At 45.4% G+C, this 14,015-nt stretch overlaps 1 protein-coding gene across 1 annotated transcript; it reads left to right on the plus strand.

Moving 5' to 3' along the window:
• The first annotated feature begins 6,630 nt into the window (after nt 1-6,630).
• On the plus strand, nt 6,631-12,216 carry LOC311107943 (heparan-sulfate 6-O-sulfotransferase 2-like). Its single transcript, XM_084150567.1, has 2 exons — nt 6,631-7,526; nt 8,659-12,216. The coding sequence occupies exons 1-2, from the start codon at nt 6,952-6,954 to the stop codon at nt 9,542-9,544; spliced, it is 1,461 nt and encodes a 486-aa protein (XP_084006693.1). The 5' UTR covers nt 6,631-6,951; the 3' UTR covers nt 9,545-12,216.
• The last annotated feature ends 1,799 nt before the right edge of the window (nt 12,217-14,015 follow it).

Raw genomic sequence — 14,015 nt, forward strand, 5'->3', positions numbered from 1 at the left:
ATGCGGGATAGCTTAATTTAAAATAATCTGTATGGTTCTGTAAACTCTGACAATGTTGTATGCATCTACAAAGTCATACAGTCATAATATCAAATCTGGGCAGCATGCTACCTATACATCTTTATGGATTGGCTCACATCAGAGGCCAAGTGATGGAAAATCTGATAGAAATGAAAGATCTGGTGTGCCTGAATGATAGCTGAGGGACCAGGATTGAGGTAGCCACAGGGAAATAGTCTGCCTTGGACCTCACTCTAGTATCTAGTGCGATGGCAGGAATCTGTGAGTGGGAGATATAGGAGGAGTCGACAGTAGGGAGTGATCATTACCCCATAGTATGCACAGTAGGCCGGAGGTGGGTGTTTGGAAGGGCAAAGTGGGATCAGCTTCAGAAGCTGAGTGAGCAGGTAATGGCTCGGGTGGATATGAGAGGGGATGTGGATAGTATGAATAACTGGGTGAGAACAGCATTAGTGGGGGCAGCGACTGAGGCTATACCTAAGAATTCAGGGAGGAGGAGGAAGAAAGCAGTCCCATGGTGGACAGAGGTGTGTGGGGCAATGGTGAGGAGTAGGAACAGGGCATTTAGAGTACTGAAAAGGACACAAAACTTCCAACATCTGATTCAGTATAAGCAGGCCCAGGCCCTGGTGAGGAGAACTATCCGTCAGGCGAAGAGGTCATGTTGGCATCGGTTCTGTGACACCATTGGAAGGGCGACACCTGTGGGAGAAGTGTGGGGGATGATTAAGAGGATGAGTGGGGTCAGAAGGGAGTGGGATTATCCAGTGTTGACGAGTGGGGAGGATGCAGAGATGATGGCCAAAGCATTTGTCCAAGTGCATAACTCGGCAAATTTGTCAGAGGAGGGGCATCCTGGAGTGCTAGATAGGAGGAAGGATGTAAATGAGGCGTTGAATTCACCATTTACCATGGCAGAGGTGAAAAGAGCAATAGGTAAGGCTGGGTTAACTACACCTGGGAAAGATGAGGTGTGGTATGTTATGTTGGCCCATCTTAATGATGAGGCACTGGATAAGGTATTGGTGTTGTACAACAGAATGTGGGAGGAGGGGAAAGTACCAGGCAGTTGGAAGGAGGCAGTAGTGGTACCAATCCGGAAGCCTGGGAAGGATCCAACGAGGCAAACAAGCTATCGGCCAATAGCTTTAACATCACATGTATGTAAGATTATCGAACGTATGATTACGGAGAGGCTAACTTACTTCCTGGAGAGCAGAGGGCTAGTATCGCCATATCAGAGTGGGTTCAGGAAGGGTAGGGGAACTATGCACCCAGTGCTCTGCTTAGAAGCAGAGGTCAGGAAGGCTCAGGTGAACAAGGAGACTGTTGTAGCTGTCTTTTTTGATGTGGAGAAGGCGTATGATATTATGTGGAAGGAGGGGTTGTTAATCAAACTTGATATTATGGGGTAGGAGGAAGAACGTAAAACTGGATAAAGGATTTCCTGTTTGGAAGGTCTATCCAGGTGAGGGTGGGGAGTCTCTATCAGGCAGATACCTGGTGGATAACGGTACACCACAGGGGGGCATGATTAGTCCTCTGTTGTTCTCAATCATGATCAATTATGTTTACTCTCAGGTACAGCCGGATATTGGGAGGTCGTTATTTTCAGATGATGGGGCCTTATGGAAGAGGGGAAGAAATGTGCCATATATAGTCAGGAAGGTACAGGAAGCAATTGATGAGGTAGAGCGGTGGGCATTAATGTGGGGATTCAGGTTCTCTGTATAGAAAACTCAGACAGTGTTCTTTACCAGGAGGAAAGTGGGGGATGAGGAATGCTTGAGGTTATATGGGAGAAACTTGGAGAGGGTGGGGGCCTTCAGGTTCCTTGGGGTATACTTTGACACTAGACTGACCTGGGCAGAACACATTGAGAGAGTGGTGGGAAAGTGTAAGAAGGTGCTAAATGTGATGCACTGTCTGACGGGGAAGTAGTGGGGGGCTGGGCATTCCTCATTGAAGACCATGTATGTTGCATTGATCCGATCTGTAGTAGACTATGGCAGTATAGCGTATGATTCGGCAGCCCGGACCTCATTGGAAAGGCTAGATGTCATACAGGGGCAAGGACTCAGAATATGTAGTGGGGCGTTTCGGACGTCCCCAGTGGCTGCATTACAGGTGGAGATGGGGGATATGCCATTGCAGATTAGGAGACAGCAGCTGGCAATGAATTATTGTTCAACCTACAGGGACATGGGGTGTCTTATCCTGCGAAATACATTTTACAGGCATGCTGGGAACATGAGCAAAGACAGAACACAAGCATTGGGTGGGTGGCTAATACCCAGGCGAAGGAGATGGGACTGTATGGAAGGGAGTTTAGTCCAACGGTAGCTATTCCTGTAAATCCACCATGGCTACTCCTGCCTCCAGTAGTTGATCTAGAAGTGTTGGAGAGACTACAGAAAGATAGGGAGAGTGTTGATCCACCTGATTTGTTTAAGAGACGTCTGGATACTGTGTATCAGGATTTTGTGGCCAGTTACACAGATGGTTCAAAAGATCCAATGACAGGACGTACTGGGTCAGCATTTGTAGGGCAGGAATGTGGGGTGGAAGTCAGGAAACGTATTACAGATCATCTGGCTGCATATACGGCGGAGCTAATGGCCATACTGTTGTTCTTGCAGTAGGTGGAGGAAGTTAAGCCAGACAGAGTTGTTATTTACTCTGATTCATGTGCAGTGTTAATGAGTCTCCAGTCCTTTAGCTCACGTAGCAGACAAGACCTGCTTTATGAGGTGCTACAAACCCATGGCAGGATTAGACAGATGGGTATACAGATAAGATTTACTTGGGTCCCAGCCCATGTGGGGGTGGAGGGGAACGAGGCAGTTGATGTACTGGCTAAACAAGCACTTATTAGTGGGGATGTTGATGTTGTAGTTTCAATGAGCAAATCAAAGGGTGAAAAGCCTGATATGGACAGTGATGGTGCAGAGATGGCAGGAGCAGTGGAATAGAGATACAGTGCCTTGCGAAAGTATTCACCCCCCTTGGCAGTTTTCCTATTTTGTTGCCTTACAACCTGGAATTAAAATTGATTTTGGGGGGGGGGTTGTATCATTTGATTTATACAACATGCCTACCACTTTGAAGATGCAAAATATTTTTTCTTGTGAAACAAACAAGAAATAAGACAAAAATACAGAAAACTTGAGCGTGCATAACTATTCACCCCCCCAAAGTCAATACTTTGTAGAGCCACCTTTTGCAGCAAGTACAGCTGCAAGTATCTTGGGGTATGTCTCTATAAGCTTGGCACTTCTAGCCACTGGGATTTGTGCCCATTCTTCAAGGCAAAACTGATCCAGCTACTTCAAGTTGGATGGGTTCTGCTGGTGTACAGCAATCTTTAAGTCATACCACAGATTCTCAATTGGATTGAGGTCTTGCTTTGACTAGGCCATTCCAAGACATTTAAATATGTCCCCTTAAACCCCTTGAGTGTTGCTTTAGCAGTATGCTTAGGGTCATTGTCCTGCTGGAAGGTGAATCTCCATCCCAGTCTCAAATCTCTGGAAGACTGAAACAGGTTTCCTTCAAAAATGTCCCTGTATTTAGCGCCATCCATCGTTCCTTAAATTCTAACCAGTTTCCCAGTCCCTGCCGATTAAAAACTTCCCCACAGCATGATGCTGCCACCACCATGCTTCACGGTGGGGATGGTGTTCTCGGAGTGATGAGAGGTGTTGGGTTTGCCCCAGACATTTTCCTTGATGGCCAAAAAGCTAAATTTTTGTCTCATCTCACCAGAGTACCTTCTTCCATATGTTTGAGGAGTCTCCCACATGGCTTTTGGCCAACACCAAATGTATTTGCTTATTTTTTTCTTTAAGCAATGGCTTTTTCTGGCCACTCTTCCATAAAGCCCAGCCCTGTGGAGTGTACAGCATTAAGTGATCCTATGGACAGATACTCCAATCTCCGCTGTGGAGCTTTGCAGCTCCTTCAGGGTTATCTTTGGTCTCTTTGTTGCCTCTCTGATTAATGCCCTCCTTGCCTGGTCTGTGAGTTTTGGTGGGCGGCCCTCTCTTGGCAGGTTTGTTGTGGTGCCATATTCTTTCCATTTTTTAATAATGGATTTAATGGTGCTCCGTGGGATGTTCAAAGTTTATGATATTTTTTTATAACCCAACCCTGATCTGTACTTCTCCACAACTTAGTGGTGTTGCAGACTCTGGGGCCTTTCAGAACAGGTGTATATACAATGGAGGGAAAAAAAGTATTTAGTCAGCCACCAATTGTGCAAGTTCTCCCACTTAAAAAGATGAGAGAGGCCTGTAATTTTTATCATAGGTACACGTCAACTATGACAGACAAAATGAGAACATTTTTTCCAGAAAATCACATTTTAGGATTTTTTATGAATTTATTTGCAAATGATGGTGGAAAATAAGTATTTGGTTAATAACAAAAGTTTCTCAATACTTTGTTATATACCCTTTGTTGGCAATGACACAGGTCAAACGTTTTCTGTAAGTCTTCACAAGGTTTTCACACACTGTTGCTGGTATTTTGGCCCATTCCTCCATGCAGATCTCCTCTAGAGCTGTGATGTTTTGGGGCTGTCGCTGGGCAACACGGACTTTCAACTCCCTCCAAAGATTTTCTATGGGGTTGAGATCTGGAGACTGGCTAGGCCACTCCAGGACCTTGAAATGCTTCTTACGAAGCCACTCCTTCATTGCCCGGGCGGTGTGTTTGGGATCATTGTCATGCTGAAAGACCCAGCCACGTTTCATCTTCAATGCCCTTGCTGATGGAAGGAGGTTTTCACTCAAAATCTCACGATACATGGCCCCATTCATTCTTTCCTTTACATGGATCAGTCGTCCTGGTCCCTTTGCAGAAAAACAGCCCCAAAGCATGATGTTTCCACTCCCATGCTTCACAGTTGGTATGGTGTTCTTTGGATGCAACTCAGCATTCTTTGTCCTCCAAACACGACGAGTTGAGTTTTTACCAAAAAGTTCTATTTTGGTTTCATCTGACCATATGACATTCTCCCAATCCTCTTCTGGATCATCCAAATGCACTCTAGCAAACTTCAGACGGGCCTGGACATGTACTGGCTTAAGCAGGGGGACACGTCTGGCACTGCATGATTTGAGTCCCTGGCGGCGTAGTGGGTTACTGATGGTAGGCTTTGTTACTTTGGTCCCAGCTCTCTGCAGGTCATTCACTAGGTCCCCCCGTGTGGTTCTGGGATTTTTGCTCACCGTTCTTGTGATCATTTTGACCCCACGGGGTGAGATCTTGCGCGGAGCCCCAGATCTAGGGAGATTTTCAGTGGTCTTGTATGTCTTCCATTTCCTAATAATTGCTCCCACAGTTGATTTCTTCAAACCAAGCTGCTTACCTATTGCAGATTCAGTCTTCCCAGCCTGGTGCAGGTCTACAATTTTGTTTCTGGTGCCCTTTGACAGCTCTTTGGTCTTGGCCATAGTGGAGTTTGGAGTGTGACTGTTTGAGGTTGTGGACAGGTGTCTTTTATACTGATAACAAGTTCAAACAGGTGCCATTAATACAGGTAACGAGTGGAGGACAGAGGAGCCTCTTAAAGAAGAAGTTACAGGTCTGTGAGAGCCAGAAATCTTGCTTGTTTGTAGGTGACCAAATACTTATTTTCCACCATAATTTGCAAATAAATTCATAAAAAATCCTACAATGTGATTTTCTGGAATTTGTTTTCTCAATTTGTCTGTCATAGTTGACGTGTACCTATGATGAAAATTACAGGCCTCTCTCATCTTTTTAAGTGGGAGAACTTGCACAATTGGTGGCTGACTAAATACGTTTTCCCCCCACTGTATACTGAGCTCATGTGACTTTATTTAACTAATTATGTGACTTCTGAAGGTAATTGGTTGTAATGCAACAAAATAGAAAAAACGCCAAGGGGGATGAATACTTTTGCAAGGCACTGTACTAAAGGCAGGCATTTATTTTAAGTACAGAGGAAAGTCGGGGAGGGGAGGACGGCAGGAAGGGACAGAAGAAAGGAGGCCATTTTTTACAAGATTAAGGGTGGGACACAGCCAGTTGAATAAGACCTTAAATGTGATAGGAAAGCATCCAACAGGAAAGAGTGATTATTGCCAGGAAACAGAGACGGTGGAGCATGTATTGCTACAGTGTGGGCAGTATCAGAGGGAAAGAGAGAATATGAGATCTACTGTGAGGGAGAAGGGGATACAGGAAATTAGTTTAAAGAGTATATTGAGTAGAACGTCATTAGATATAGTCTCAAATATTTTGTTATCTTTTTTAAGAGCAACGGGGCTGGCAGGTAGGATTTAGTTTCTCCCTGTCTCTGGCCCACACTCCAGTATAATAGGTGGCAGTAATGCCCCATAACGTTGGATGCCAACCGCCGATAAACCCCACTGAAGAAGAAGAAGAAGAAGAAGAAGAAGAAGAAGAAGAAGAAGAAGAAGAAGAAGAAGAAGAAGAAGAAGACGAAGAAGAAGAAGAAGAAGAAGAAGAAGAAGACGAAGAAGGCGACGAAGAAGGCTTACGTCAGAGAGCATCCCACCCATTTATGCCAGGACGTAATTTCCCCAGCCAACGCAGGGGATTCTGGGAGGAAAGGTTAATGATCTCCGGGAACATGATAATGGAAGCGGACTCTAAACACCGAACTATTGTAGGTGGAAACACAAAATCCGTAACATACAAGCAGATTTCTGTGAGAGGTAAATGTTATCACGCCTGCGCCACAATTATTTCGTGTAACATCAAAAGCGCTCTCTGTATGCGAATGTAGCTACTAGTGTGGCTAGCCAGCCATAGCTGGCCATTGTTTTTGTTTAGTAAACGAAGTGAAAGCAATATAAAAATAGTGTTTTCCCCAGCCGAGGAAGGGCCCAGCAGTGGGGCAGACTGTTTGAGTAATGAAGTTTGGTTTCTCTCGGGAAGATGGATGAAAAGTCCACCAACCAACACCGGCTCTATATTGCCCTGGTGATGGTGTTGCTCTTTGGTGTCATTGTGCTTCAGTACGTTTGTCCTAGCTCCGATTGCCAGCTGTTGCACCTAGGATCATTGTCCTCCAAGTCGGGCGGCAATGCCATTGGGTCCCGGGAAGAGATAAACGACATTGGCCTCAGTGGAAAGGACCCGTACGTCGCTGAGGACGGTGCCCTAGCCCGGTTCGTTCCCCGCTTCAATTTCACAACTTCCGACCTCAGTCGCCTCGTAGACTTCAATATCAAGGGAGACGATGTTATTGTTTTTCTTCACATCCAGAAGACAGGGGGCACAACCTTTGGTCGACATTTAGTGCGTAATATTCAACTCGAGAGGCCTTGTGAGTGTCATGCTGGCCAAAAGAAATGTACCTGTTACCGGCCAGGTAAAAGGGAAACGTGGCTTTTCTCCCGGTTCTCCACCGGATGGAGCTGCGGTCTTCACGCGGACTGGACGGAGCTGATCAACTGTGTGCCGTCCCTCATGAACATGCGTGAGCCACCCAAGAAGCCTACAGTTCCCAGGTGAGTGTCACTCAAGAGAATGGCGAGGAATGGATTTGAAATGAATTGTAGACGAATATTTCAATTTGTTCAGCATCTTCTCCCTAAATTGAATTCACAGCCCGTATTTTATTATGTATGATCATTCAGAGGATTGACAAATGCATCCATGCTTCTGTAGGGTTGAAAGGGGGGGGGGGGGGTTACATCTGCAGGCACCAGAACAGACTATGGCAGGCGCACAGTACTACATAGAGCCATGACTACATGGAACTCTATTCCACATCAAGTAACTCATGCAAGCAGTCAAATTAGATTTAAAAAACAGATAAAAAAATACACCTTATGGAACAGCATGGACTGTGAAGCAACACAAACAATGGCACAGAACCATGCATACATACGCACTTAACACGTACACATGGATTTTGTGTTATAGATATGTGGTAGTAGAGTAAGTGCCTGAGGGCACACACTTAATGTGTTGTGAGATCTGTTGTGAATGTATTGTAATGTTTTTAAAATTGTATAACTGCCTTAATTTTGGGGATCCATAATACATAGAAATAGCTCTATTGTGACATTTCATCCCAGTCCTCTGGAGTGCAGGAGTGAGCCTCAACTTTCTCTTTTACAACTGATGTGTGTGGCTAAATGCGTCTGACATGATTTCGTTTTCTTCGTTTGAGTGGTAATCGTGATTTGCCTGGTGGTGTTAGTGTTTGTGTAGCTGCTCTTATGTCTCTCTGGGTCAGTGTAAAATGTGTTGTGAGCCTAGTTGTTGGGGAAATTTGTGTTTTTGGGAGGTGTAAGAATTAAATATTGTTGGCACTCTGCATGAACTCACACTTTGAGGGCATGATTGGGTGGGTGTGTTGGGTGATCTGCAGAGAGACTGGGGTAGACCAGTGAGAGGGTTGGGAACTTGGAAGACGGGAGCATACAGAGGCTGTGTCCCAAATTACCCCCTATTATTCCTCTATATAGTGCACTGGTTTTGATCAGAGGCCCTGGTCAGAAGTAGTGCAGTGAGTGAGTGAGCAGTGAGGCCATTTAGTTGGTTATTATTAGATTAGGTGACATTACAGAGGTGCTGAATCCAAAACCCCAAATATAAAGACAAATTAACTGACCTAGGTCTCTTCTCTCTCAGCCGGAACTACTACTACATCACCATCCTGCGTGACCCGGTGTGGCGCTACCTGAGCGAGTGGCGGCACGTGCAGCGCGGTGCCACCTGGAAGGCCTCCCTGCACGTGTGTGACGGGCGCGCCCCCACTCTGGCCGAGCTGCCCAGCTGCTACCCCGGGGATGACTGGTCGGGCTGCTCCCTGAAGGATTTCATGGACTGCCCCTACAACCTGGCCAACAACCGGCAGGTCCGCATGCTGGCAGATCTCAGCCTAGTGGGCTGCTACAACGTCTCGGCCATGAGCGAGGAAGAGCGCTGGGCCGTGTTATTAGAGAGCGCCAAGCGGAACCTGCGGGGTATGGCCTTCTTCGGCCTGACAGAGTACCAGAGGAAAACCCAGTACCTGTTTGAGAAGACCTTCCGCCTGGCGTTCATCGCCCCCTTCACCCAGATCAACGGCACGCGGGCGGGCAGTGTAGAGGTCGCCCCTGAGACGCAACACCGGATCCGCCAGCTGAACCAATGGGATGTGGAGCTATACGAATACGCCCGTGACCTGTTCCTCCAGCGCTTCCAGGTGGCCCGTCAGCAGGAGAGGAGGCAGGCCAGAGAGAAGAGGCAGCAGGAGAGGAGGAGGCTCCGAGGGAGGCTGGGGTCAACTAGGCTGGGGATGGGGTGGCCGGTGGCGGTGTGGCCCAGCGACAAGCCCCAGTGGACAGAGACCCAGGCTGGGGAGGCGATCACCACCCACCTACGACCACCCCCACCACCCTCCCCAGAGATGAAGCAGCAGGAGGGGGAAGATGGAGAGGCGGTGGAGGCTGAAGTGCGGCTGCCAGAGTGGTGGGATCTGGAGGAGAACAGCACCATGGAGGACTACATGGACAATGTGGAACAGTGGCGGTAGTAGTGAGAGGACCAAGCCGAAGAGGGAGGGAAGGGTTGACTGACTGAGCCACGTGAATTTGCCAGGCTTGCCTTGTCTGCACAGACATTATGTGTGTGTCCCAATATCTCCTTTCTCCCGAAGTGTGCACATATTCACGTCCCTTCATGGATTTGAAAGGAAATGACTGGTATAATAAAATAGGGAATAGTGAACAAATGCACACTTCAGGAACAAAGAGATATGGGACACATCCATTATCAAAACTCAACGCTAACCACGCACAGCTCCCTTTAGCCTGCATTCCAACCTTTAGTCCAGGGATTCCCAAACTTTTTGGCCCATGACTCCATTTTGATATGTGAAAATTCTCGCGACCCCAACCATGTGAAGTTTACATTTTTAATTGGGGCTATGGAAGTCAATTGCAAATTAGTCTGACATAATTGATCTTATCTCACCACCACTAATGAGATGGGTTTGCTTGATGCATGTCGCGTCGGAGCTTCTCAAAGTCAGGGGGCATGGTCGACAGTGCGCATCTCATCTCCTGTCACATCCAACCTGGATCGATATTTGTTTTTAATGCAGACTCGGAGGGAGATGGCACATTATTCCCTTTGAGTCAGGAACCAAAACTCCTCCATAGTGACCTGTGAATGCGTTGTCTGCAGCATTCGGTCACATGACAGCTCGATCAGCTGTTCCATTTCACTTACCGGCATGTCAACTGAGCCAGGATCACAGTCAAACGGATTTCGCTGATTTGGTCACTCATCTATATAATTTTTTTATATTTCCCCTGCATGTTAAGTTCCCCAAATATGTCTTACATTTTTCTTTTCATTATACAGAAAGTCAACAGTCTGTTTTTTACATCCATTGCGAATGACAACAGTTCCTCTCTCAATTCAAAAAATCGTTCCAACACTCCCCCTCGATAACCACCAAGCCTCGGTGTGAAATAGAACATTGTCATGCTCTGATCCCATATCTCCACATAGTTTTGCGAACAGGCTTACGCAATGTAGTTTACAATCGAAGTTACCTGCTGCATATCTCCGAGTTCTCTGCACAGCTCTTTTGCCACCAGTTGCTCTCGGTGTATCCATTGTTGCTCAGTGGGTGTGTCATACAATGCGTCCATATGGCAGAGGGAGACATTCATAACTAGAGTGCAAAGGCCTGCCCGCCGTCCTGTGATAGATGGAGCCCCAACTGTGCAAAAGCCCATTCAATTCCATGGAATCTGTTTTTCGTCAATATTGCCACGCAGCACACAGAACATCCCCTGTGCCGTTTCATGCTCGGGAATCGTGAGACCGAACAATATGTCCTCGTGAATAGCATCCCCCGACATGTAGCGAACAAAAGTCTATGCATCTCGGCTTTCACAGCTAACATCCAATTGGAGAGCATTGATGTGAGTTTCTGTGCCTCTGCCTCCCCACAAATTGTTTTCACCATATCAATTGCGGTTGGTAAAGTCTCTGCAATAGTGTGTGATTTCATAGCATAGCGGGCTTAGCCATTCACCGTGGGAATAATTCAAGTGCAACGGTCAAGTGTGGCCTTTTCCCATGATCTAAGGGCGCTCTCTGGTTTAATTTTAGCTTCTCGATTTGAATAATTATCATTTCGATTTTTAAGGTTAACCACATTACAATGATTTTGCGAGACAGACGATATTTTAATATTTTATTTTACAGGATTTTGGAAATTCTCCCGTGACCCCATTTTCATATCAGGTGACCCCTATGGGGTCGCGACCCCTAGTTTGGGAACCGCTGCTTTAATCCATGGCCAGTTTTCAGTTTCGCAATACCTACTAATGTTTCTTGAATGTAATTTGTTTTCGTGTACTTCACTACATTTCTGAGAGAGAATCCAGGGCTTGTCCCAATTGGTACCCTATTCCCTAATATAGTGCATCACCACCAATCCCATTCCCCTCACAATCACCCAAGCCTTCTGAGGTTCTGGTGCAGAACTCTTGGTTACTAGTACATATCAGGCTAAAAAAATGTTTCCCTTAGAATTATTTTGATATTGAGGTACAGTTCATTCAGACCCCTTGACTTTTTCCACTTTTAGTTACGTTACAGCCTTATTCTAAAATGGATTCAATCGTTTTCTCCTCTCATCAATCTACACACAATACCCCATAATGACAAAGCAAAAACAGGTAAGGTATTTAACAAATTATATATACATTTTAAAACATTTTTTAAAAAATGTCCGCTTTGTCATTATGGGGTATTGTGTGTAGCTTGAGGATTTTTATTTATTTAATCTATTTTAGAATAAGGCTGTAACGTAAAAAAAAATGTTTAAAAAGTCAAGGGGTCTGAATACTGTCTGAATGCACTGTATAATACATTTTTTTTTACCGATTTTGTTTGAAAGAGAATAAGCTATGTTTTTGTTTTCACTGAGATTTTTGTATTCATATTATGCTACTAAATTATTTTGTCATGACTTGTGTAGGTAAAGCTGTTGAATAATTTGTCTGAGGACCTGCAGCTCACAAATGACTGAGAAAGACTTGATGTGATGGTGCAGAAAGAAACACATTTCTCACTAAATTAGATTTGTATAATTACCTCAATCAGTAGCACACTTGTCGATGTTATATTCACTTCTTCTTGTGCTATCCTTGTCTCTTCATTTGTATATAAAACACAAATTATTCACTGGTGTCATGTCTTCTTACTAATATGCTATAGTTTGTTGGTATGTCCACATCCTTACTACACATGTGGAACCGACACACTTGCCTCTGGTTGGTACAAATTTGAAGTTGCCAGCCAGGTCACGATTGGACCATCATAATCCAGTGTTGTCTCATCGTTGCCTTCTCTGTTTGCTCCAGCAGGAGGTGCCAAATCCGTGTGACCACAACTGTCTCCACTGAAAATGTAATCTCTATAGTTTTTAAAAAATGAATCTTGTCTAGTCTAAATGATAATCCCTGTCTGTGTAAATTATACTTTGGATTTATTACTTGATGATTGTGCATAGAAATAAATTGATGGAAATCTGAATGTTGCACATGCTACAATAACACCACAGTGCACCATGAATAGGTACCATGGATGTGTTCAGTAGATCTCAACGTTTTGGAACGTTCTTATAGAAATATGCTATGTAGAACAAACATGCCTCTCTGACGTAGAATAAGGAATCACGTAATCTCTATTCATGTCATTTCTATCTGCAACATTTGGCTACTGAACGTGGCCCAGGCATACAAGTAGGGTTATACTTAGTTGTGTCTGGCACATTTTTACAGTTGAGTCATTAATAATATTCTGCATCTGATATAGAATACAGGCTGTTATGACAGTGGCTACCTTGTAATTCCAATTAAGACATGAGTCTATAGGCCTACCTGTGGTTGTGGCCATGCCATAAGGCAGGGGTTTTCAAGCTGCTCTTGCCCAGGGACTCCCATCATACAGTAGTCAAAAGTTTGGACACACCTACTCATTCCAGGGTTTTTCTTTATTTTTTACTATTTTCTACATTGTAGAATAATAGTGAAGACATCAAAACTATGAAATAACACATATGGAATCATGTGGTAACCAAAAAAGTGTTAAACAAATCAAAATATATTTTATACTTTAGATTCTTCAAAGTAGTCACCCTTTGACTTGATGACAGCTTTGCATGCTCTCAACCAGCTTCATGAGGAATGATTTTCCAACAGTCTTGAAGGAGTTCCCACATATGCTGAGCACTTGTTTGGCTGCTTTTCCTTCACTCTGCGGTCCAACTCACTAGTTTGTCCCCGGTAATGCGTTGTGCAGACCGCACCACCCTCTGGAGAGCCTTGCGGGCGGTGCAGTTGCTGTACCAGGCGGTGATACAGCCCGACAGGATGCACTCAATTGTGCATCTGTAAAAGTTTGTGAGGGTTTTAGGTGCCAAGCCACATTTCTTTAGCCTCCTGAGGTTGAAGAGGCTTGGTTGCGCCTTCTTCACCACACTGTCTGTGTGGGTGGTCCATTTCAGTTTGTCAGTGATGTGTACGCCAAGGAATTTGAAGCTTTCCACCTTCTCCACTGTGGTCCCGTCGATGTGGATAGGGCGGTGCACTGTCTGCTGTTTCCTGAAGTCCACGATCATCTCCTTTGTTTTGTTGATGTTCTGTGAGAAGTTATTTTCCTGGCACCACACTCCCAGAGCCCTCACCACCTCCCTGTAGGCTGTCTCGTCATTTTTGGTAATCAAGCCTACTACTGTTGTCGTCTGCAAACTTGATGATTGCGTTGGAGGCGTGCTTGGCCACGTAGTCATGGGTGAACAGGGAGGACAGGAATGGGCTGAGCACGCACCCTTGTGGGGCCCCAGTGTTGAGGATCAGCGAAGTGGAGGTGTTGTTTACTACCTTCACCACCTGGGGGCGGCCCGTCAGGAAGTCCAGGACCCAGTTGCACAGGGCGGGGTTCAGACCCAGGGCCTCGAGCTTAATGATGAGCTTGGAGGG

This window comes from Coregonus lavaretus (assembly GCF_964263955.1).
Source record: "Coregonus lavaretus genome assembly, chromosome: 32".
Lineage (NCBI taxonomy): Eukaryota > Metazoa > Chordata > Actinopteri > Salmoniformes > Salmonidae > Coregonus > Coregonus lavaretus.

Bases quoted from the DNA above. Each gene is read 5' to 3' on its own strand.
- LOC311107943 (XM_084150567.1), top strand. From the start codon at position 6,952: ATGGATGAAAAGTCCACCAACCAACACCGGCTCTATATTGCCCTGGTG. The intron at 7,527-8,658 runs GTGAGTGTCACT...CTTCTCTCTCAG, and splicing joins AAGAAGCCTACAGTTCCCAG to CCGGAACTACTACTACATCA.